The sequence below is a fragment of the Hemitrygon akajei genome, chromosome 23 (genome assembly GCF_048418815.1).
Source record: "Hemitrygon akajei chromosome 23, sHemAka1.3, whole genome shotgun sequence".
Classification (NCBI taxonomy): Eukaryota; Metazoa; Chordata; class Chondrichthyes; order Myliobatiformes; family Dasyatidae; genus Hemitrygon; species Hemitrygon akajei.
In genome coordinates, this window is record NC_133146.1 from 25,287,558 (window position 1) to 25,312,201 (window position 24,644).

At 42.1% G+C, this 24,644-nt stretch overlaps 1 protein-coding gene across 1 annotated transcript in view; it reads right to left on the bottom strand.

The window, feature by feature from the left end:
* reep3b (receptor accessory protein 3b) overlaps nucleotides 1-24,644 on the bottom strand; it is a 69,211-nt gene that overhangs the window by 6,211 nt on the left and 38,356 nt on the right. The window contains exons 3-6 of the mRNA XM_073027228.1: nucleotides 13,237-13,313; nucleotides 9,331-9,451; nucleotides 8,840-8,953; nucleotides 4,757-4,904 (exon numbers count right to left, since the gene is read on the bottom strand). Of these exons, the coding sequence (XP_072883329.1) occupies nucleotides 4,757-4,904; nucleotides 8,840-8,953; nucleotides 9,331-9,451; nucleotides 13,237-13,313 (460 nt within the window). The remainder of the gene's footprint in view (nucleotides 1-4,756; nucleotides 4,905-8,839; nucleotides 8,954-9,330; nucleotides 9,452-13,236; nucleotides 13,314-24,644) is intronic.

Sequence of the window (24,644 nt, forward strand, 5' to 3'; positions counted from 1 at the left end):
AGAATGAGGAGTGACTAGCCAATAGACACAGGGAAGAATGTTGCCCTGGAATCAGAGTCTCAAGGTCATTTAGAACCAAAATGAGAAGAAATTTATTTACTGACTGGGTGAAATCTTTTCAATTCTCTACCAGGCTGCAAAGGTTCAGTTATTAACAGCATACAAAAAGAAACTTGATAGTTTTCTAGATATTAAAAGAATTACTGGATTATGGGATAGAGCAGGGAAATAAGTTTTCAAGTAGAAGATAAAGCTGTGATCTTACTGAATGCAGAACAGGTTCAAGCAGTTGAATGGCATCTTATTTCTTCTATTACTTAGATGGACAACTTGCTTGAAAGTCGTATCATTTGCAAATTCAGTATCCGTGAAAATTTCAACTTGAAATTTTCAAGGCCAATGGAAGTGAAGGCAGTTAAATACAAAAAAAAGTCACATATCACTCAGCTTATTAATGAATTTCGAGCATGATTCCAATTCAGAAACAAAGTCAAATTCATTACAAACCATTGTACTTTTCAATTCCTGACTGACCACATTGTACATTCAGCCCACAATATCTGTGCCAAACATGATGCCAATATAAACTAATTTCATGTGCCTGAATATGATCTACATCTCTCCATTCCATGAGACATAGCAGCAGAGTTAAGCCATCTGGCTGAATGAGTCTGCTCCGCCATTCAATCATGGCTGATCCTTTTATTTTTCTCTCCTCCTCAATCTCTGTTCCCGGCCTTCTCCCCATAACCTTTGATGCCATGTCTAATCAAGAACCTATCAATCTCTGCCTTAAATACACCCAATGGCCTGCCCTCCACAGCTGCACATGGCAACAAATTCCACAAATTCACCACCCTTTGGCTGGAGAAATTTCTATGCATCTGTTTTGAAAGGACACCCCTCTATCCTGAGGCTGTGCCCTCTTGTCCTAGACTCTTCCACCATGGGAAACATCTTTTTTCACATATAATCTGTCTAGGCCTTTCAACATTCGAAAAGTTTCAATGAGATCCTCCCTCATCCTTCTGAATTCCAGCGTGTACAGACCCAGAGCCATCAAACATTCCTCAGATGATAACCCTTTCAATCCTGGAATCATCCTTGTGAACCTCCTCTGGACACTCTCCAATGCCAGCACATCTTTTCTAAGATGAAGGTCCCAAAACTGTTCACAATACTCAAGGTGAGGAAGGCCTCACCAGCGCCTTAAGCCTCAACATCACATCCTTGCTCTTGCATTCTAGACCTCTTGAAATGAATGCTAACATGGCACTTGCCTTCCTCACCACCTACTCAACCTGCAAGCTAACCTTCAGGGACTTGTGCACAAGGACTCCCAAGTCCCTCTGCATCTCAGGTTCCTGGATTTTCTCCCCATTTGGAAAATAGTTCGCACATTTATTTCTAACACCAAAGTGTATGACTGTGCATTTTCTAACACTGTGTTTCATTTACCAACTTTCTTGCCCATTGTCCTAATCTGTCTAAGTCCCTCTGCATCCTACCTGTTTCCTCAACACTACCTGCCCCTCCACCAATTTTTGCATCATCTGCAAACCTGGCAACAAAGCCATCTATTCCATCATCTAAATCATTAATATACAGGATTAAAAGAAGCGGTCCCAACACCAAACCCTACGGAACACCACTAGTCACTGGCAGCCAACCAGAAAAGGATCCTTTTATTCCCACTCATTGCCTCCTACCAATCAGCCAATGCTCTATCCATGCCAATAACTTTCCTGTAATACCATGGACTCTTAACTTGGTGAGCAACCTCATGTGTGCACCTTGTCAAAGGCCTTCTGAAAGTCCAAATACACAACATCTACTGAATCCCCTTTATCTATCCTACTTGTAATCTCCTCAAAGAATTCCAACAGGTTCGTCAGGCAGGATTTTCCCTGAAGGAAACCATGCTGACTTTGTACTATCTTGTTCTGTGACACCAGCTACTCCATCATAACATCCTTAACAATTGACTCCAACATCTTCCCAACCACTGGGGCAAGGCCAGCTGGTGTATAATTTCCTTTCTACTGCCTTCCTCCTTTCTTAAAGGGTGGAGTAACATTTGCAATTTTCCAGTCCTCTGGCATCATGCCAGAGTCCAATGATTTTTGAAAGATCATTTCTAATGCTACTACAAATCTCTTACACTACCTTTTTCAGAGCCCTAGAGTGCAGTTCCTCTGGCCAGGTTGACTTGGATACCTTTAGGTCTTTCAACTTATTGAGCACCTTCTCTCTTGTAATAATAACTGCACCCACTTCTCTTCCTTCACACACAACATTAGGCATACTGGTAGTGTCTTCAACAGCAAAGACTGATGCAAAATATTTAGTTCATCAGTCCTCTCCTTGTCCCGTTATTATTTCTCCTGCTTCATTTTCTAACAGTCCTACATCCACTCTCATCTCTCTTACTTATAACATACTTGAAAAAACTTCTACTATCCGCTTCGATATTATTTGCTAGCTTGCTTTCATATTTCATCTTTTCCCTTCTAATAATTTTTTTAAGTTGCTCTCTGCATGTTTTTAAAAACTTCCCAATCCTCTATCTTCTCACTAGTTTTTGCTTTGTTGTATGCCCTTTCTTTTGCCTTTGCAATAGCTTTGATTTTGCTTGTCAGCCACAGTTGTACTATTTTACCATTTGAGTATTTCTTCATTTTTGGAATACACATGTCCTGCACCTTCCTAAGGGTTCTTTTACTTTAAGCTCCTTAATCGCCTCTGGTTCATTTCAGAACACCCAGTTCAGTATAGCTGATACCCTAGTAAGCTCAATGACAAACTGCTCTAATAAGCTATCTCTTAGGCATTCAACAAACTCACTCTCTTGAGATCCATTACCAACCTGATTTTCCCCAATTGACCTGCATGCTAAAATCTCCCATGACTACCATAACATTGCCCTTTTGACATGCCTATTCTATTTCCTGTTGTAATCTATCATCCATCTCCCAGCCACTGTTGGGAGGCCTGTATATAACGGCCATCAACGTCCTTTTACCCTTGTAGTTTCTTAACTCAACCCACAAGGATGCCATTCTTTACCAGTAGTCACACCACTCCTCTGCCTACCATCCTATCCCTCCAATAAAACGTGTAACCTTGGACATTCAGCTCCAAACTACTATCATCCTTCAGCCACGATCCAGTGATGGTCACAACATCATCCCTGGCAATCTGTAATATTGCAACAAGATCATCCTCTATTTCTTACACTACACACATTTAGATACAACACCTTGAGTACCGTATTTGCTATCCTTTCTGATTCTGCATCCATAATGATTTGATACGCAGCGTGCTGGCTGCAACTAAGTCCCATCAACTGCCTGCCTTTCCTGACAGTCTGACTGCACACTATCTTTTTTACCATCCATCCTATCCTGAGTCTTTTCACTCCGGTTCCCACCCTCCAGCCAAGTTATTTTAAACCCTCCCCAACAGCTCTAACAAACCCCCTTAAGGTTCAGGTGTAACCCGTCACTTCTGAGCAGGTCATACCTCCCCCAGAAGAGATATCACTGTTCCAAGAACCTGAAACCCTGCCCCCTGCACCAGCTTCTCAACCACACATTTATCTGCCAAATCATCCTGTTTTTACCCACTGGAGCTTGTTCATATACCTGTCTAAATGCATCTCAAATGTCGTTATCATATCTGCTTCCACCTTCCCCAAGAACAATCAAGGCACCCACCCCCATGTCAAAACAAAACTTATCTCAACAAATCTCCTTTACATTTAACCCTTCCCACTTTAAATGCAAGTGCTCTGATATTTGACACTTCCACTCTGAGAAAAGGCTCTGACCATCCACTCTATTTAGACCTGTCATCATTTTATTTATTTCTGGCAGGTTGCCCCTCAGCTGCCAGTGCTCTACTCCGATCTCTCCATATAGCTAATACAAGTTATTAACAAAGTACACATATGTCACCACAGACCACCTAGAGATTTATTTTTCCTGTGAATGGCAGTAAGAAAATTAACTATAATAGAACATGTGAAAACTATACATAACAAAGACCAAACAACCAATGTGTGAAATACAAATCGTGTAAATCACAAAGTAAATAAATAATAGAGTCCTTGAGAGTGAGCCCGTAGGTTGCAAAGTCCTATCCAATCCAGGCAACATTCAAGTTCCTCTCCATACCCTCTCCAAAGCCTCCACAACAATGTGTCTCTGTAAATGAGATGACCCGAACTGCACGTAATACTTCAAATGTGGCTTAGCCAGCAAGTTTTAAGCAGCTGTGCAAGTTTTATCCAAATGTGGCCTAAGCAAAGTCTTGTGCAGCTTCAGACCTTCATTTTCACTTTTCCTTGCATTGGCAATTTAAGGCCCTGTAACTATCCTTATAAATCAACAACATAAAAACTCAGGCACGATGCTTGGGATCTGTAGTTGCGACAAGCTGTGAACAATTACACGGTATGATAGCGTAGTGATTAGCACAAGGCTTTACAACGCCAGTTTGGGGTTCAATTCCCACCACTATCCGTAAGTTTCCCGCAAGCTTCCTCCAGGTGCTCCGGTTTCCTCCCACATTTCAAAGGTGTATGGTCAGGGTTAGAAGACTGCAGGCATACTATGATGGCACCAGAACATGGTGACACTCAAAAGGCTTCCCCCAGCACATCCTCAGACTGTGTTGGTCACTGACACAAACTAAAACCAAGCTGCACAAACATCACATTACCTTGTGGAAGGTTTAATTGCTTTTAATCACTTACCAAAATCCTCTTTAGGCAACTGTTTCATCTTCTTTCTGATATCTGCATCACCAGTTAAGGAGCGGTGTCCGACAGGCTCATCACCTTGTATGGCTGTTAAGTCATGCATACTTAAACTCCGCAGCTTCTCAGTGATTGCACCTTGACTCTGCACAGAAAGAAAACTTCATCAAAACTTTCACTTTCAATTGAATGCATTCATTTTGGAAAAATATTTAGAAATTGTTATAGATCAATTGCAAACAAAAAATGAGTGTTCTTTCTTTGGATGTGATGGGCATCAAGCTGGAGAAACAAGAAATGTATGAGTTTAATTTCCTATTGGTTTGGAATTAGCCAGAGTCAACAGGGTCATTACAGAAAAATAATGATCTCAAACTGAGGAAAGGCAATTAAATATCTTTGGTTGTCCTCCAGCTGTTATTCAGGGACCACTGAGTGTTAAACCTATCAGTACAGGTTGAGAATAAAAGGGTCAGAATCAGATGTTTTAGCCACATGTTTGAAGTACCCAATCACAGAATAGATATGGTCAAGGGATAACCACACAGCCATCATGTGCAAGAACAATTCATCAGTTTATTCAATGATGAGGAATCCAAAAGGAGCTAAACTCATCTTGGATAACAAGCACCATTTCAGAATTTTTTCCTAAATTGCTTACCAACATACAGAAGAGTGGATTTTGTCACAATAAAGTTCACGTGAAACAGCCTTTCCTCACCATCACCCAGACAATATTCCAAACCAGGTGTACGTAAGAAATGAAAGAATAAGCACAAGCAAGAAGAAAGCAGCTTATTTGCATGCAGTTTTTCTGCCATTGACACCATTAACAAGATCTAAGCATGTCTAGATAAAAAGCAGAGCCAATTTCTGTTACATGTTTTATTTTAAATAGCTTGAAGATGATTAAGCAAATAGGGAACAGTACTGTTCATGGTGAGCAGGAGCTGCTGTAGCTTCAAAACTGTTTTGAATAGTTGAAACTCCAAATCATTTAACATCTACCACAAAGTTTGTAGCTTACAACCATAACTTTTCCACAACAAACTCCAAAATAGATGCTGACCACAGAAGAGTTGGGGTTTCCAACAGATATGAGACTTGTATATACAGTGGATTCCGGTTAATTGGAACTGATCGGAACCAGTACATTTTGGCCCAAATAAGCAGCTGCCTCAATTAGCCAAAGTTTCATGGAAATAGTTAAAAAGGTGTAGGCAAACTACTGTTTGACTGAGTAACAATTTATGTACTTAAATGAAATGAGAACAAATTAGAACACTATCAAAACTAATATAACTGTTACGACATAGGAATTCATCATGTACTTTTGACTGTAAAGGAAGACAATCAGCTTCGACAACGGGCTGCCTTCATACAATCCTTTCAATGATTGCATCCTTTAAATCTTTATTTTCACTGTAATGTTCAAGATGATTGTTGATTCATTCAAACTCTTTGTAGTTCCTAAACTTGTTGAAATAATTTCATTTTCACTCGCAGCTGTTAATGGCATCTCCAAGGCTGAATGCTTGAAAATGCAGTGAGCAAAACTGTTCTGAATTGTCTAACTGAACATTTCTAACCAATTATCAGTGACAAAAATCACTGCTTTCTGAAGACAAATATACACAACTTACACTACCGTAGATTCCGGACTACAGAGCGCACCTGATTAAAAGCCGCTGGCTCTAATTTTAGAAATAAAATCAATTTTTTAATTGTAAAGGCCGCACCGGATTTTAGGCCGCACCGCTACTTTTAAATATACATACGTATCGGTAACACAAATTATGTTGCATATACTTTTTTACTGAACAGCACGAACAACATTCCAATATCTCCTAGCGACTGGTAAAAATATATATACTGCAGCCTACCAGGAAAAGTTATTGATCGCCTTTAACTTAAAAGCAGCGTTTTCGCTCGGGTCTGACGCGCTTGCGTAACGCGATCGGGTCTAATCGGGTCTGACGCGCTTGCGTAACGCGATCGGGTCTAATCGGGTCTGATGCGCTCGGGTCTGACGCGCTTGCGTAACGCGATCGGGTCTGACGCGCTTGCGTAACGCGATCGGGTCTAATCGGGTCTGACGCGCTTGCGTAACGCGATCGGGTCTAATCGGGTCTGATGCGCTCGGGTCTGACGCGCTTGCGTAACGCGATCGGGTCTGACGCGCTTGCGTAACGCGATCGGGTCTAATCGGGTCTGATGCGCTCGGGTCTGACGCGCTTGCGTAACGCGATCGGGTCTGACGCGCTTGCGTAACGCGATCGGGTCTAATCGGGTCTGATGCGCTCGGGTCTGACGCGCTTGCGTAACGCGATCGGGTCTAATCGGGTCTGACGCGCTTGCGTAACGCGATCGGGTCTAATCGGGTCTGATGCGCTCGGGTCTGACGCGCTTGCGTAACGCGATCGGGTCTAATCGGGTCTGATGCGCTCGGGTCTGACGCGCTTGCGTAACGCGATCGGGTCTAATCGGGTCTGACGCGCTTGCATAATGCGATCGGGTCTAATCGGGTCTGACGCGCTTGCGTAACGCGATCGGGTCTAATCGGGTCTGACGTGCTCGGGTCTTGCTTTTCTTCGAGTATTTTCCATGTTGATGAGGGTGAGTACAAATGACTGATTTACAATAATTTAATTGTGAAAGTGCGCTTGATTTATCGTACAATTTCATTGGACCTCTGTGAACTACTCATCAATTTTATTGGTCTACTGTTACGAGGCAAAATGTTTACGAGGCGGCATGAAAAAAAAACATGTATTAGCCGCTCTGGATTAAAGGCCGCAGAGTTCAAAGCTGTTCAAAATGTGGGAAAAAAGTAGCGGCTTATAATCCGGAATCTACGGTATTTAAAAACTGCTCACTCTAAGCACAGTGTAGTGTCTAATTGCCACACAAATGTACGCGACTGACACTAGTTAGAAACTGTTTGGCAACCGTCTCTTGTCCAAAATAAACGGGAATCCAGCTATTTTCTTGATTAGTTTTTGTTCTTTGAGAGATATCCCAAATAAGTGGCTGCTCTGATTAACTGATGGCCCAATTAACTGGAATCCACAGTTTCAAAAGAATATTCTTCACCGTTCTGACTCAAATTAAGGACTTTATGCAAAAATTGCTTCTGTTTACATTCCACATTACTGCTAAGAACCTTTTCGGTTATCTTCAACTGAAATTGTTTTGAAATTCTGTTCGACATCCAAAGTTTGTAATTAACAAAGACCCTGCTCAAAATAAGTTCCGGGATATTCTTCAGAAGAGCATGCCGTTAATAGCTTCAAAAGCCAAAATAAAACAATTATATTTTTATGGGAATCATCCTGAAAAAAAGTTTTGAGTACAATAAGTTAATTAGTGCCATTCAACCACATCTTAAATAACTAAAGCAGTATCCATTTATGCTAATGATCTCATTACCTCAACTCGATTGGGCCAGTACAACAGCAGAAAGTTGAATAATAATCCTGCAAGACAGTGTGCAAGTATAGGCAAGAAAAAGCAATATCAAAGTTAGAATTAAGATAGAAGGGAAGTGACAAGTCAGCTAATAACTTAACATCTTACATAAAACAACGCAGAATTAAAATTTAATGGTTTTAATCCACATTCTCAAATGTACAACATTTGGACTACTAAGAGGTTTAAGAGAGGCAGCTAATGAAGTATTTAATCCAAAGAGATATTTTAAAACAAACTTAATAAAATGTAATTTAAAACTTCTTTGGGTATGAGATTTTGGGTTTAGGATGAAAGGTCTTCACAAAAAGTACAGCTGTATCTTTTTCGTTGTAAATATTTTTGCTTTCCACTTTACTAAATATATTTGTAAGACAACACTTGCGTGATAAGATAGGGTGTGCAATTTCTCCCCGTTTCTGTATCACGCATCTCTAGAGAGTAGCTGAAAAGGCACATGTTAAAATTGGATGTTCACTGAATGCAAATGAAAGCAGGTAGAATGTATTCTGAAAATTGCCTAAAATGTTATAAAATCAGGTGTTATCACACACGATTTCTGCAAGGATTTAATTAAGGTCTTTTAACAGTAAAAAGCCACACTCTGCTTACCTTTACTGCAGCAGATACAGCAGCAGTTGCAGCGAAGTTTAAACCTTGTTTTCCAAATCTCACCATGGTATCATAGCTTCGATCTTTGGCTTGGCTAATATAGTCATCAATCTCCTGGAGCAAACATAATTCAGCATACATGAATTTCAATGTTAAAATCAAACCTTTGAGTTTGCTTCTCACAATATACTCATAATTAATACGTTGAGAAATAAGAAGTGTTTCCAAAACAGAAAGTTAGGACAGCTATAAATGTCACTGACAATATTAAGAATGAATAGACATTTTAATGCAGCACTTTTCAAATATCTTGGAATGATAACAAAGCTTTATAAAAACCTGTTCTTTATAAATCTGCTCAATTTCACATCTTGGAAACTATTACCATTTCAGATAAAACAACCACTTGTAAATGCTTTCACTAAAAAGTCATGGTTAAACTGGGATCAACTTAAAATAGAAATCTGTTAAGGTACAACAGAATTACTTACGCGCTCACGGGAGGAGAGAAGAGGATGTAGAAACTTTCTGTAAAGTACACCTGCACCTCGAGTGTATGGAGACAGCAACCAGATAACAAATGCAACTTTAAGTTCATAGTACAGTGGAAACCTGCAAATAAAGACAAGTACAGTGCAAAAAAATCAGGTCAATATGTTCCTAGTGGCATGGATAAACTGGAATCAAACTTACCTTGTCTAATCACCCACTCCAAACCAACACAGGATAGGTTTCAATGAGATCCCTCCTCATTCTTCTAAACTATAGTGAGTACAGGCCCAAAGCGATCAAACGTTACTTATATGTTAACCCTTTCATTCCCAGAATCATGAACCTCCTCTGGACCCTCACCAATGTCAGCACATCCTTTCTTTGATGAGGGGCCCAAAACTGCCTAAATCCTCAACATTACATTCTTGCTTTTATATTCTAGTCCTCTCAAAATGAATGCCAACATTGTATTTGCCTTCCTCACCACCAACTCAAGAGTTGTAATTTTCTTATTTGTTTCGTACAAATTCTCACACTCAAAAAATGCCTGATGCCAGAAATTGTCTCAATAAAAGCATATGCCCCATCTTGCAAGTTAATCATGTTTTTCCCAGGATCACAACAGTGGTTTTGCTTTAATCCATCACTTGCATTGTGCTCACTGGCCTACGGCGGTTGGTGCTATTTATAGTTATTTATCAAGTATAATAATAGTGTTCACAATGTTATAAAATATTCCAAGGTACTAAACAAGAGTCTCAAAATTGAATGACAACCATTCTTTTTGCATGTTTGTGTTTGAGCAGCAGTTTAGACTAGCAGCCGAGCTTGGAGATGCCTCATTGTTTCATATGAAGGCATGTGTATGTTGCTGTATCATTAATAAAAGCCCTGTAGGAAAGAAACCAGAGTCAGGGAGCCCCAATCATAGCCAAACCTTCTCCCTCCCCCTAATTTGCTATAGTGTAGCAAATAGCCAGGTTTTCTGTGGTGTGCATTCAAATGGTTCAGGGTGGAAGAGGCTCTGCCACCAAACACACACCCCTCCCCCACTACAGGAGGGAACATTGTCTCAGCCCGAAACAGTGACTGTTTACTCATTTCCGTAGATGCTGCCTGACCTGCTGAGTTCTTCCTGGTGGGGGTGGGGGGGGTGGGTTGTTTTTTTTTTGCTTGGAGTTCCAGCGTCTGCAGATTTTCTCTTACTTGTGATCGTCTCCTCTTAACAGCTTACTATGACAGCTTCAACACACACAAAATGCTGGTGGAACACAGCAGGCCAGGCAGCATCTATAGGAAGAAGCACTGTCAACATTTCGGGCCGAGACCCTTCATCAGGACACTGTCAGGATGACGAAACGTCAACAGTGCTTCTTCCAATAGATGCTGCCTGGCCTGCTGCGTTCCACCAGCATTTTGTGTTTTGCTTGAATTTCCAGCATCTGCTGATGTCCTCATGATTACTATTACACCTTCTTGTGCTGTCAACACACTTGGATATAATACCCTGAAGTACGTTCAAAGTCATTGAAATAAAATGTAAACAGTCAAGGCCCCAGAACTGAGTTCCTTGGAAACTCAAGTTGTAACTTGCTAACCAGAAAACAAGTTGAATATTCCTAGGGCTTTCCTTCTAAACCAACCCTTATTCAAGTTCAGAACCATTAACCATATCTTGTGGAATAAGCTTTAATGCAGCACCCTCTCAAATACCTTTTGGAAATCCCAACACACATCCATTTTCTTTATCCACATGTTAAATCATTCACAGACACAAACAGCAAAACACATTCTCAGGAAGGATGCTGTTTACCAAGGCTATTATATGCACATTCTCTAACACAATACAATTATAAATGCATTGCAAAGGCCTTATCGAAAAACAACACCCATGAGAATCTAAATGGGAAAGAAACAATTGAATCAAAATCAACTAGGCAGCTTAAAGATAACAACTGACACACAAAGCTTGTGGAAATCTCAAACAGGAGATTCTGCAGCTGATTGAAACCTTGAACAACACAAAGTGCAGAAGGAATTCAGCAGGTCAGGCAGCATCTATGGCAGGGATAAACAGTTGACGTTTTGGGCCAAGACTCTTCATCAGGACTAGAAAGGGGTAAAAGCTAGAATAAGGTGGCGGAAGTAGTACAGGCTGACAGATAATAAGTGAAGACAGGTGAGGGGGAAGATGTGTAGGTGGGATAAATTGGGGTGCTGGGAGGTGATAGGTGAAAGAGATAAAGGGCTGAAGAAGGAACCTGACAGGAGTAGACCACCGAGGAATGGGAAGGAAGAGGGGAGGCAAAAGGTAAAAAGAGTTACTAGAATGGGGAATGGGAAAAAAGAGAGGGAAGAAAAATCACCAAGAGTTGGAGAAATTGATGTTCATGCCATCAGGTTGAAGGCTACCCAGAGAGAATGAAATGTTGCTCTACCAGCCCAAGCTTGGTCTCAGCATGACAGTAGAGGAGTCCATGGACAGATGTTTCAGAATGGGACTGGAAAATCAAATTGAAATGAATAGGCATCAGGAGATCCTGCATTTTGCAGAGGACAAAACAAAGGAAGCACCAGATAAAATAGATGGCCCAGAGAGACTTTAAGGAAATGTGGCCTCAGCTGGAAGGATTGTTTGGGATTCTGAATGTTGGGGAGGGAAAAGCTGTAAGGGCAGCTGGAGCACTTATCCTGCTTACAGGGATTAGTGCCAAGAGGAAGATCAGTGGGGAGATGAGTGGACAAGGGAGTGGAAAGCAGAGGGATGGGGTAGGAAAGAGGTGCTTAGTGGTAGGATCACATTGAAGATGCTCTGAATACAGAGGCCCATGGAGTGATATGCAAGGGCAAGGGGAACTCTCTCCCTGTTGTGATGGTTGGAAGATGGGACGAGGGCAGAAAATGGAGGAGATGTATGTGAGCAAAAGCTCAAAATATTTGAAATCTTAAATATTGTTTGCAGGAAGATTTCATACTCACAGAAGTTAAAATACAAAGTGAGTAGCAACTGCTGAAGTAATCTTCAAAACAGAATAAAGGAACAGCCAATCTATCCTGGTTTACAATATCACACCAGATATATTGCTGATTTATATAAAAGCAAGAGGCTCAAAAATCATTTTATTAAAAATGGCATTCAGCAAATACATTCCAACTGTTAAATGAAGCATACAGTATGTGAAAACTCTGCCACCAACATTTGGCCAAATGATTACAAAATACGAAACTGGGCCACTCTTATTTAATTGTAAGAGTAGGCACAAGTCTTAATGAGCTAGGAAGTGTTTTATAAATTGAAATTATAATAAATGTGTGTTGTCAAAAAGAAACTTAACAGCAAACTGCTGCAAGATTAATGGAGAAGAAATATGCAACATATATTGATATGGCGGCAAATATAGAGCTTCAGTGAGTGATAAGGTAAGTGCCCCAAGCAGAACAGATTGCATTTGCTTTTTTTATTATTTGGAGTGGTTTACTTCAGGCCTCATGTACACTGCAGTAAAACCTAGCTACCTGACCAAGCCCACTGTTATTTCAACATGAATCATACACACATTGTGTATCAGAAAATATTTTTTTCATTTTTGGTTGGTTTAGCCCACAATAGCTCCTTATAAATAAATGGAGTGAGACATTTATTCACAGTCTCAGTCTGGCAATCCAACCTGAAACCATGTGTGTCAGGTTTCAGAGTCCAGTCCTCCAGCATGGATCAAATTAAGAGTTTTAATTTTATGCCTGAAGAGATCATGAGTCAACAGCACTCAGCAAAATTAAGCCCAAAGAAAAACAAATTTTTGTCATTCATGTATGTGTAATTTTCCAATCTTTTTCATCAAATATTTATCAGAATCATTCAAAATTAGCAAAACAATTCACTGCATCTTATTTTCTAATCTTACCATGCAATAGTGAGATCCGCAAACGTTTCAAGTACCGTGTAAAGGGCAAAAACAATCCAGTACATCATCCACCGAACCTGGAAACAACAAATTTGCAATGTAATACTTTTGAATAAGAGAACCAAGATGATCCAGCAATTCCTCATGAATACAACTAATCATCTGCAACTCAAGCATTAGTCACCATAACAAGATTAGTGAGGCAGAATTAAGTTAAGAGACTGAGCTACGTAATTATAGTTGAAGACAGACTCCATTTCAAGAAGCTGGAATAAGCAGCAGCTCCCAGGGTACATCCTGTAGCTTAGAAAGAGACATTATGGACAAGATCTGAGCAGAAGCCAGTAACCAGGGACTGGCAGGAAGGAAATGGAAAGGAAAAGACATTAATTCTCCTATTTCCTTCCCAGTCTCTTGTGCACAATCTAGTAATTAGTTTCAGTAGATTTCCAGTAAGTGATGCTGATCAGATTAAGGAGAAAAAAAAAAATGTGGTGGAGAATAAGCACACTAATAACAGAAAAAAAAATCTACGTACAGTGCCTTGAAAAATATTCAGCCCTTTTGTAATTACTATGCTAACTTTCTTCACGTACAAAGTACTGTATTACCTTATTAACTCACCCAATTTATTGATGCAGAAAATTGGAGGATCACCTATTTTCAATGAATTCATAAGAATAATACCCCCTCTCTCTATAAGGTCCCAATAGAAACGTAGATTTTTTTTAATGGACAAAACCAAAATGAAGACAAAAGAATGTTCAAAACAAGTCAGGGGAATGATAATAGAGAAGCACTAATCTGGAGAAGGGTACAAGAACATCTCAATGTACTGAATGTACCTCAGAGCTCAGTGCAGTGTCATGAAAAAGTGGAAAAATATGAAACCACAGCCACACTGCCTAAGTCAAGCCGCCCCTCTAAACTTAGTTACAGAAGAATGACACTTGCAAGAGAGGCTACTGTGACACCAAATATCACTGAGTGAACTGCAGAGTCAGTGCCTCAAATGGGGATGATGTCCATGGTTCCACAATCTTCAAGGCCTTGCACAAGAGTATTAAATGGAATAGAGGCACAAAAAAAAAATCTCTGGCTTAAAAAAAAGCTTAGAAAAAGACTCTGAATAGCATCATTTAGAAGATATTGTAAAGATGTGCAAGAAAGTCTTGAGGTTGGATGAGGCTAAAGTGTAACTTTTTGGCCTCAATACTAGCAGTATGTGTGGCACAAATCTAATACTGCACATCAGCCAGCTAACACTGTCCCTTACTGTAAGTATGGCGGAGATAATGCTTTTCAGCAGCAGGGGCCAGAAATCTAGTCAGGATTGATGGGAAGATCAATGCTGCTAAGTACAGAGAGATCCTGGATAAAAACCTGATAGCCCCGCCAGGAAGTTTAAACTTGGGAGAAAGCTTGTCTTTCAGCAGGACATTTGTGGGTCTAGCAACTTTCAGAGCAACCATGGAGTGGTTTCAAATGAAAAAATATTCATGTCCTTGAGTGGCCCAGTCAAGAGTCCTGACCTAAGCTTGACTGAACATCTCTGGCAAGACCTCAAGATTGCTGTCCATCACCACTCCCAACTAATTTGGCGCAGCTTGAGCAATTTTGCAAGGAGGAATGGTCAAATCTTGCTCCATCATGTTCTACAAAACAAGTAGAAACTTATCCAGATAGGACTTCTGGCTGTAATAGCCATGAAAGGTGGTTCAACTAAATGCTGAGCAAAGGGAGATGAATACTTTTGAACTGCTGACATTACAGTTTTTTAATTTTTAATTTTTCATGTTTTACAATTTTCCCTGCTTTTTGAGTTCTACTGTAAAACAAATGAGCATGTGATCACAAATTAAAATTCTCCGTTAAACTGATCAAATCCCAAGTGGTAACATTTTCATATGAACAATGCGGTGAGGGCTGAATACTTTTTCATGGCACTGTAAGCCTATTATCTACACTGTACAGTGACCAAACGAATGGGAACAGAAATTGAGTATCAGTATTTCTAGGTACACCTGTCAAGTAAATAAGGAACTGTATTATTTTAATGGTGTCCATTCACAATTTGATTAAATTCATAGAAAAATGGTAAACACGAGGAAATCAGCAGATGCTGGAAATTCAAGCAACACACACAAAATGCTGGTGGAATACAGCAGGCCAGGCAGCATCTATAGGGAGAAGTGTTGTCGACGTTTCGGGCCGAGACCCTTTGTCAGGACTATGAAAGGAAAGATACTAAGAGATTTGAAAGTAGGAGGGGGAGGGGGAAATCCGAAATGATAGAAGACCTGAGGGGGTGGGGTGAAGCTGAGAGCCGAAAAGGTGATTGGCAAAAAGGATACAGAGCTGGAGAAGGGAAAGGATAATGGGACAGGAGGCCTAGGGAGAAAGAAAGGGGGAGGGGAGCACCAGAGGGAGATGGAGAACAGGCAGAGTGATTGGCAGACAGAGGGAAAAAAAGAGGGGGGGAAAGAACTAAATATATCAGGGATGGGGTAAGAAGGGGAGAAGGGGCATTAACGGAAGTTAGAGAAGTCAATGTTCATGCCATCAGGTTGGAGGCTATCTAGCCGGTATATAAGGTGTTGTTCCTCCAAACTGAGTGTGGCTTCATCTTGACAGTAGAGGAGGCCATGAATAGACATATCAGAATGGGAATGGGACGTGGAATTAAAATGTGTGGCCACTGGGAGATCCTGCTTTCTCTGGCAGACAGAGTGTAGGTGTTCAGTGAAACGGTCCCCAGACAGTCCTTCCAAGTAAGGCAACACTTCACCTGTGAGTCGGCTGGTGTGGTATATTGTGTCCAGGGCTCCCGATGTGGCCTTTTATATATTGATGAGACCCGACGCAGACTGGGAGACCGTTTCACTGAACACCACATTATATTTGAGGAACAACATCTTATATACCAACTGGGTAGCCTCCAACCTGATGGCATGAACGTTGACTTCTCTAACTTCCATTAATGCCCCTCCTCCCCTTCTTACCCCATCCCTGATATATTTAGTTTTTTTCCTGCTTTTTTTCCCCTCTGCCCATCACTCTGCCTGTTCTCCATCTCCCTCTGGTGCTCCCCTCCCCCTTTCTTTCTCCCTAGTCCTCCCATCCCATGATCCTTTCCCTTCTCCAGCTCTGTATCCCTTTTGCCAATCACCTTTCTGGCTCTCAGCTTCACCCTACCCCCTCTGGTCTCCTATCATTTTGTATTTTCCCCTCCCCCTCCTACTTTCAAATCTCTTACTATCTTTCCTTTCAGTTAGTCCTGACGAAGGGTCTCAGCCCAAAACGTCGACAGTGCTTCTCCTTATAGATGCTGCCTGGCCTGCTGCGTTCCACCAGCATTTTGTGTGTGTTACAGAAAAATGGTGACTTGTTTAACCAAGTTCCAAGCTACTTACAAACTGGAATTCATAATTTTCTCAGAAGTCAAATTACTACATTGCCCAAAGTACACTGAACAAACTCTGCAGCAATCTCCACGTATTTTAAAATCAACCAAAATGTAACAGTTTCTTTAAAAATTTAAAGGATATATAACAATTAAATCTAAGCAATTTAAATATAACTTAAGTGAGTACACAAAATAAAATGAGTGGATGTCATTTCAAAATTGCTGTTATGATAGGTTGTATTTTAAATGACTTTAATCAACCTGACCATTTCTCACATGCTGCTATTATTCTAATGATATGGTTCAGCAACCGTGCTTATTTTGGGACTGAGCACAACTGTATGCGTAATTATACTGCCGGCTCCATCTGGCTGCCATGAGATGGCTGAACAAGGCTCTTCTTATATTTCAACGTACAGACAGAATCAAAAAACCAGTATCTGTTTGAAAGAAGCCAGGCCTATCATTATCCCCTTATGTATGCTTTTCTTCTCCAACCATTGCTATATGTTCAGTTAAAAGAGTCACATCAGGAGTGCCAAAAACTTTGGGTTTGGGAGGTTGAATTTATTTGTCAGAGTAGATGTGCAGAGGATCTTCTCTGACTGATCCAAACATGTGATCACAGATTCAAAATAAGCGGCAACTATTTAACATTAAAATGAGAGGAATTTCCTGCATTCAGCAGGTGCTGAACTTTTAAGAATTCCCTACCCAAGGTGGCTAACGATAGCTTAGTCAGTGATTATATTCAAGATCAATAAACTTCCTTAATTCCTACTATGTTCAGGAAACAGGGATATGGCAAGAAAATGTGTTAAGTATATACATACCTTTTGGGAGACTAAACCTTCCCAAAATACTGCTTGGATTCACAGACTGTTTATGATGATGTGGAGAATGTCAGAGTTGATTTAGGAGGAAATACAAAGACTGATGCTTATCAGCCAAGTCTATAATTTAAATGTGATTATTTTCCGACCTTGGCTTTCTCTCATTCAATAGCAAAAATTCCACACCAGGGCTGGGAATGTTTCCCCCAGCTGGGATGTCTAGAATGAGAGGTCACAAGGGTCACAATCTCAAGTTACACAGAAGGTAATTTAGAACAGAGATATGCAGAAATGTCTTCATTCAGAGTGTGGTGAACCCATGGAATTTACAGTGCCTATAAAAAGTATTCACCCCCCCCCAGAAGTTTTCACGTTCTATAGTTTTACAACATGAACAGTGATTTAATTTGGCTTTTTTGACACTGGTCAACAGAAAAAGACCCTTTCCTGTCAAAGTGAAAACAGATCTCTTCAAAGTGATCTAAATTAATTACAAATATAAAACACAAAATTGATTGCATAAGTATTCACCCTTAATACGAGATACCAAATTATCACTGGTGCAGCCAACTGGTTTTAGAAGTCACATAATTAGTTAAATGGAGACCTGTGTGCAGTCATGATGTTTCAATTGATTGTAGTAAAAATGATCCAGAAAGTCCAACTGCTGGTGAGTCAGTATCCTGTCAAAAACTAGAACAACACTCCAAGCAACTCTGCAAAAAGGTTATTAATATTGAACAGCATAAGTCAGAAGATGGATGCAAGAAAATTTCCAAGTCACTGAATAACCTTTAAGTCAATCAGCAAGAAATGGAAAGAATATGGCCAAGCTGTAAATCTGCCTGGAGCAGGCTGTCCTCAAAAGCTGAATGGCTGTGCAAGAAGGGGTCTAGCGAGGGAGGCCAGCAAGAGACCTATGACAACTCTGGAGGAGTTACAAACTTCAGTAGCTGAGATGAGAGAGATTGCACATACAACAACTGTTGCCCCAGTGTTTCACCTGTCGCAGCTTTGTGGGACAGTGGCATAGAAAAAGCCACTACTGAAAAAAAATCACAGTCTCAGCTGGAGTTTGCCATAAGGCATGTGGGAAATTCTGAAGTCAGCTGGAAGGTGGTCCTATAGTCTGATCAAACCAAAATTGAGCTTTTTGTCCGGACTAAACGCCATGTTTGGCGCAAGTCAAACACCACACATCAAAAATGTACCACCCCTACCGTGAAGTATGGTGGTGGCTGCATCATGCTGTGGGGATGCTTCACCGCAGCAGGCCCTGGAAGGCTTGTGAAGGTAGGGGGTAAAATGAATACAGCAAAATACAGTGAAGTCCTGGGGGGGAAAACTGATGCAGTCTGCAAGAGAACTGAAACTTGGGGGAAGACTTATTTTCCCAGCAAGACAATAACCCCAAGCATAAAGCCAAAGCTACACAGGAATGGCTTAAAAACAACAAAGTTAATGTCCTCAAGTGGCCAAGTCAGAGTCCAGACCTCCGACCTCAGTCCAATTGAGAATTTGTGACTGGAGTTGAAAAGTGCTGTTCACTCACGATCCCCAAGCAATCTGACAGAACTTGAGCAGTTTTGTAACAAAGAATGGGGGAAAATTGTTGTATCCAGATGTGCAAAGTTGATAGAAATCTAACCACACAGACTCAAGGCTATAATTGCCGCCAAAAGTGCATCTCCTAAATACTGACTTGAAGGGGGTGAATACTTATGCAATCAATTATTTTGTGTTTTAAATCCGTAATTAATTTAGATAACTTTGTAGAGATCTGTTTTCACTTTGACATTAAAGTCTTTTATGGTTGATCAGTGTCACAGAAGCCAAATTAAATTCACTATGATTCAATGTTGTAAAACACTGAAAACTTGCGGGGGTGGGTGAAGACTTTTTATATGTACTGTATGCCACTGGGGCGGGGGGGGGGGGGTTGCTGCTGTAGTCAGAGACCCTGTAACTGAACCACTTTCAACAATGGTATAAATTATCCAGAGGAAACTAAATACTTAATTAAAAAAGGGCACCAAAACAAAAATACTCATTTTATCTACTGCATTTTTTTTTAAACTGGCTTTTGGCTAATTGACCACAACATCCCCTCCCACACAACCAAGTCTCAGTCCTGAATTAATACATTTTACACTTGGTTTAAAAAGCACAAGCTTCAAATCTTCACAGAATTTAGCACTCAACTAGTTGAGTCTTGCTCAAACTTGACAGCAGAATTTGACAGATTCACAGGAGATACACAATTTTAGATTCTGCTACAGAAATCTGTTGACGCAACCTGGATAGATGCACCCGTACAATACTGATGGACTGTCAGAGATTAAACCCACCCTTTCCCTGCCCCCTCAAAGATTACAGATCTCACAAAACAATTATTTCAGTTTGCAAGACACTGTAACTTATTATAAATACATATCTGAAGAGCAATATTACTGGATCAATAGCCAGAGTTCAGGACCATTTTATGAGATGTGCTTGTGAATTCTAGAATGGCAATGGATGAATTTAAATTCAAGTAACAAAATAAAATTTAAATCTGGAATAGTAAAAAGTGCTAATTCCACTAACAGCAACAGTAAAACCATGGACTGCTATAAAATTACTGTTTTTGGTTCACCAACATTCTCCAGAGAAGGAAAATCTACCTTCACACAGGTCTGACCTAATTACACCTTCAGATCCACAGACGTAGATAATACCTCCCTGCATTTTGAGTTCTGGACCAATCAGAGATGGACAATGCCAACAATATCTATATTCTGTGAATAAAATATTTTTAAAACACACAAGCCATGCAATATGGAAGACTATTTTATGCTCCATTACTAGGTTGTACAATAGTTTAAGAATAAGCATATGCCTGGACCCAAGGCCTCCACTTACTCAGCGATCCACCACCCATAACCTCAATTCCTTCAAGCATGCCTCAGTAACAACTCCAAGTGTGAGAGAATACGTACACGACGCTGGAAGAATTCAGCAGGTCAGGCAGCATCCGTGAGAAAAGAGTAGCCAATGTTTCGGGCCGAGACCCTTCATCAGAAATGGGGGGGGGGGGAAGAGAGGGCCGAAGCTCAGTAATAGAGATAGGGGAGGGGAAAGGGCTAGCGACGCCAGGTGGAGAACCAATCAGAGGAAGGATAAAAGGGGAGGGGATAAGCATGAAAGAACTGTAGAGGTAAAGGAGCAGAAAGTTGAAAGGGGAGAGGGGCAGAGAGGGACCTAGGATAGGGGGAGGGGGAGGGAATTACCGGAAATTGGAGAATTCAATGTTCATACCACCAGGCTGGAGGCTACCCAGACGGTAGATGAGGTGTTGCTCCTGCAACCTGAGTTTGGCCTCATCATGGCAGTAGAGGAGGCCATGTATGGACATATCTAGATGGGAATGAGAGGCAGCGTTGATGTGGGTGGCAACCAGGAGGTCCTGTCTATTGTGACGGACGGAGCGTAGGTGCTCGACGAAGCGGTCCCCCAATCTGCGTCGGGTCTCGCCGATATAGAGGAGGCCGCACCGGATGCAATAGACAACTCCAGCAGACTCGCAGGTGAAGTGTTGCCTCACCTGGAAGGACTGACTGGGGCCCGGAATGGTGGTAAGGGGGGAGGTGTGGGGACAGGTGTGGCATTTGCGCTTACAGGGATAAGTGCCGGGTGGGAGTTCTGTGGGGAGGGACGTGTGGACCAGGTAGTCGCGGAGGAAAAGCTGAGAGGGGTAGGGAGGGAAAGATGTGCTGGGTGGTGGGGTCCTGTTGAAGGTGGCGGAAGTTGCGGAGGATAATGTGTTGGATCCAGAGGCTGGTGGGGTGGTAGAGGACAAGGGGAACCCTGTCCCTGTTGTGGTGACGGAAGGATGGGTTAAGGGCTGAAGTGCGGGAAGTGGAGGAGATGCGGGTGAGGGCATCCTTGATGACGCCAGAAGGGAAACCACGATTCTGGAAGAAAGAGAACATTTGAGAAGTCCTGGAACAGAAAGCCTCATCCTGGGAGCAGATGCGGCAGAAACGGAGGAACTGGGAATAGGGAATGGCATTTTTTGCATTGGGCAGGGTGGGAAGAGGCATAGTCAAGATAGTTATGGGAGTCAGTGGGTTTGTAGAAGATGTCAGTGGACAGTCTATCTCCAGAGATGGAGACCGAGAGATTGAGAAAGGGGAGAGAAGTGTCTGAGATGGACCAAGTGAATTTAAGGGCTGGGTGAAAGTTAAAAGCAAAGCTGATGAAATTGACGAGCACAGCATCGGTGCAGGAAGCAGCACCAATGTAGTCGTCGATGTAGTGGAGGAAAAGTTGGGGAGTGGTGCCAGTATAGATTTGGAGCATAGACTGTTCCACATAACCCACAAAGAGGCAGGCGTAGCTGGGGCCCATGCGAGTGCCCATGGCTACACCCTTGATCTGGTGTAAGTGGGAAGAACCAAAGGAGAAGTTATTGAGAGTTAGAACAAGCTCCACCAACCGGAGAAGTGTGGTGGTGCTGGGGAACTGGTGGGGTCTGTTATCCAAAAAGTAGCGGAGGGCTTTGAGGCCTTCTTGATGTGGGATGGAGGTGTATAAGGATTGAACATCCATGGTAAAAATGAAGCGGTTGGGGCGGGGAATTGGAAGTTATTAAAGAGGTGAAGGGCATGGGATGTATCCTGGATGTAGGTGGGGACAGTCTGAACTGAATGAAGCCCCAACCGCTTCATTTTTAGTGATGTCTCACTAAAGAGGGAGAGTGAGCAGCCGTAAGTCGTGGTACATGTTGGTACCAATGAATAGGTAGGAAAAGCAAGGAGGTCCAGAAGAGAGAGTATAAGGAGTTATGTAGAAATCTGAAAAGCAGACCTAAAAGGTAGTAATCTCTGGATTACTACCTAGGCCACACACGAGTGAGAGTAGGAATGAAAGCGTGGTTGAGGAGTTGGTGCAGGGGACAGGGTTTCAGATTTCTGGATCATTGGGATTTCTTCTGGGGATGGTATGATCTCATTTTAAAAAAATGGGACGGGTTACACCTGAACCCAAGGCAAACCAATATCCTGCCCAATGCAAAAATAACATTCCCTATTTCCAGTTCCTCCGTCTCTGCCGCATCTGCTCCCAGGATGAGGCTTTCCGTTCCAGGACTTCTCAAATGTCCTTTCTTTCAGAATCGTGGTTTCCCTTCTGGCGTCATCAAAGATGCCCTCACCCGCATCTCCTCCACCACCCGCACTTCAGCCCTTAACCCATCCTCCCGTCACCACAACAGGGACAGGATTCCCCTTGTCCTCACCTACCACCCCACCAGCCTCCGGATCCAACACATTATCCTCCGCAACTTCCGCCACCTTCAACAGGACCCCACCACCCAGCACATCTTTCCCTCCCTACCCCTCTCAGCTTTTCGCAGGGATCATTCCCTCCGCGACTACCTGGTCCACACGTCCCTCCCCACAGAACTCCCACCCGGCACTTATCCCTGTAAGCGCAAATGCCACACCTGTCCCCACACCTCCCCCCTTACCACCATTCCGGGCCCCAGTCAGTCCTTCCAGGTGAGGCAACACTTCACCTGCAAGTCTGCTGGAGTTGTCTATTGCATCCGGTGCGGCCTCCTCTACATCGGCGAGACCCGACGCAGATTGGGGGACCGCTTCGTCGAGCACCTCCGCTCTGTCCGTCACAATAGACAGGAGTTCCCGGTTGCTACCCACTTCAACTTTGCCTCTCATTCCCATCTAGATATGTCCATACATGGCCTCCTCTACTGCCATGATGAGGCCAAACTCAGGTTGCAGGAGCAACACCTCATCTACCGTCTGGGTAGCCTCCAGCCTGGTGGTATGAACATTGAATTCTCCAATTTCCGGTAATTCCCTCCCCCTCCCCCTATCCTAGGTCCCTCTCTGCCTCTCTCCCCTTTTAACTTTCTGCTCCTTTACCTCTACAGTTCTTTCATGCTTATCCCCTCCCCCTTTATCCTTCCTCTGATTGGTTCTCCACCTGGCGCCTCTAGCCCTTCCCCCTCCCCATCTCTATTACTGGGCTTCAGCCCTCTCTTCCCCCCCCATTCCTGATGAAGGGTCTCAGCCCGAAACATTGGCTACTCTTTTCTCACGGATGCTGCCTGACCTGCTGAATTCTTCCAGCGTCGTGTACGTATTCTGTGATCCACTGCATCTGCAGTTGTATTTTTGTGTTTCAAAGTGTGAGACTAGCTTAAGCACTCATTTCCTCTTATTCCTGTTAGCTTTCTCCATGCATCTTTTTAACCACCATTTCACTGAGGTTATTGAAAACCCATGTAAATTTGCAAATGCTCATGTGCAGCACATCCCACTGGCTTTAGATTGGTATGGCCCTTATGCTCAGTTAGAAACTTTTCCTGGATGCCCTTAACAGCTTCTTTCATTCCACTCGTAGCTCTTCACCTACTTCTCAACTTGTTCTTTCCTGGCATACATGAAATGGATATAAAGGGGCATAAAAATTGAATCTGCAGCCACTTATTTGACTTGGCACATTAGTGATAATAAACCCGATTCTGGTCCAGAAGGCTAGGGTACATCTAATTTTGGGGTGTGTTGGCAAAGTTGGCTTGGTCATAGAAGGCAAAGCATAGTGTTTTGCTGAATGCAGAGATCACTGCTAGGACTGTTATTAGTTGTCATGGCTATAAATACCTTGGATGAGGTGTAAATAAATCAGTTCCTGATGACACAAAAATTATGAGTAATAGAGAGTAAACACTTGTGAAAGGATACAGAAGGACATAGATCAGTTGGAAAGTTGGGCTGAGCAGTGATAGATGGAAGTTAATTCAGATAAGTGCAAGGTACAAGTTCAAATTTCGATAGGACATGTAGAGTACATGGCAATCACCTCAGAAGGGCTAATATACAGAGGGTCATTGGGGTGCCAATTCACGCTCCCCGAAAATGACAAAATGGGTAGGAAATTGAAAACGGTATTTCAGCAAGCTTTCCTTTACAGAGGCAGGATGTCATGTTGCATTTGTGTAAAATATAGGTACAGTTCTAGTCACCATACTATAGGAAGAATGAGGTAGTAATAGAAAGGATTCACTGGGACTTTACATGGAATGGAAGGATGTGGTTATAAGGAGAAATTGAATATGATGGATTTAGTCTCTGGGTTTACTCTCACAAGAGGCTGAGGTGTGA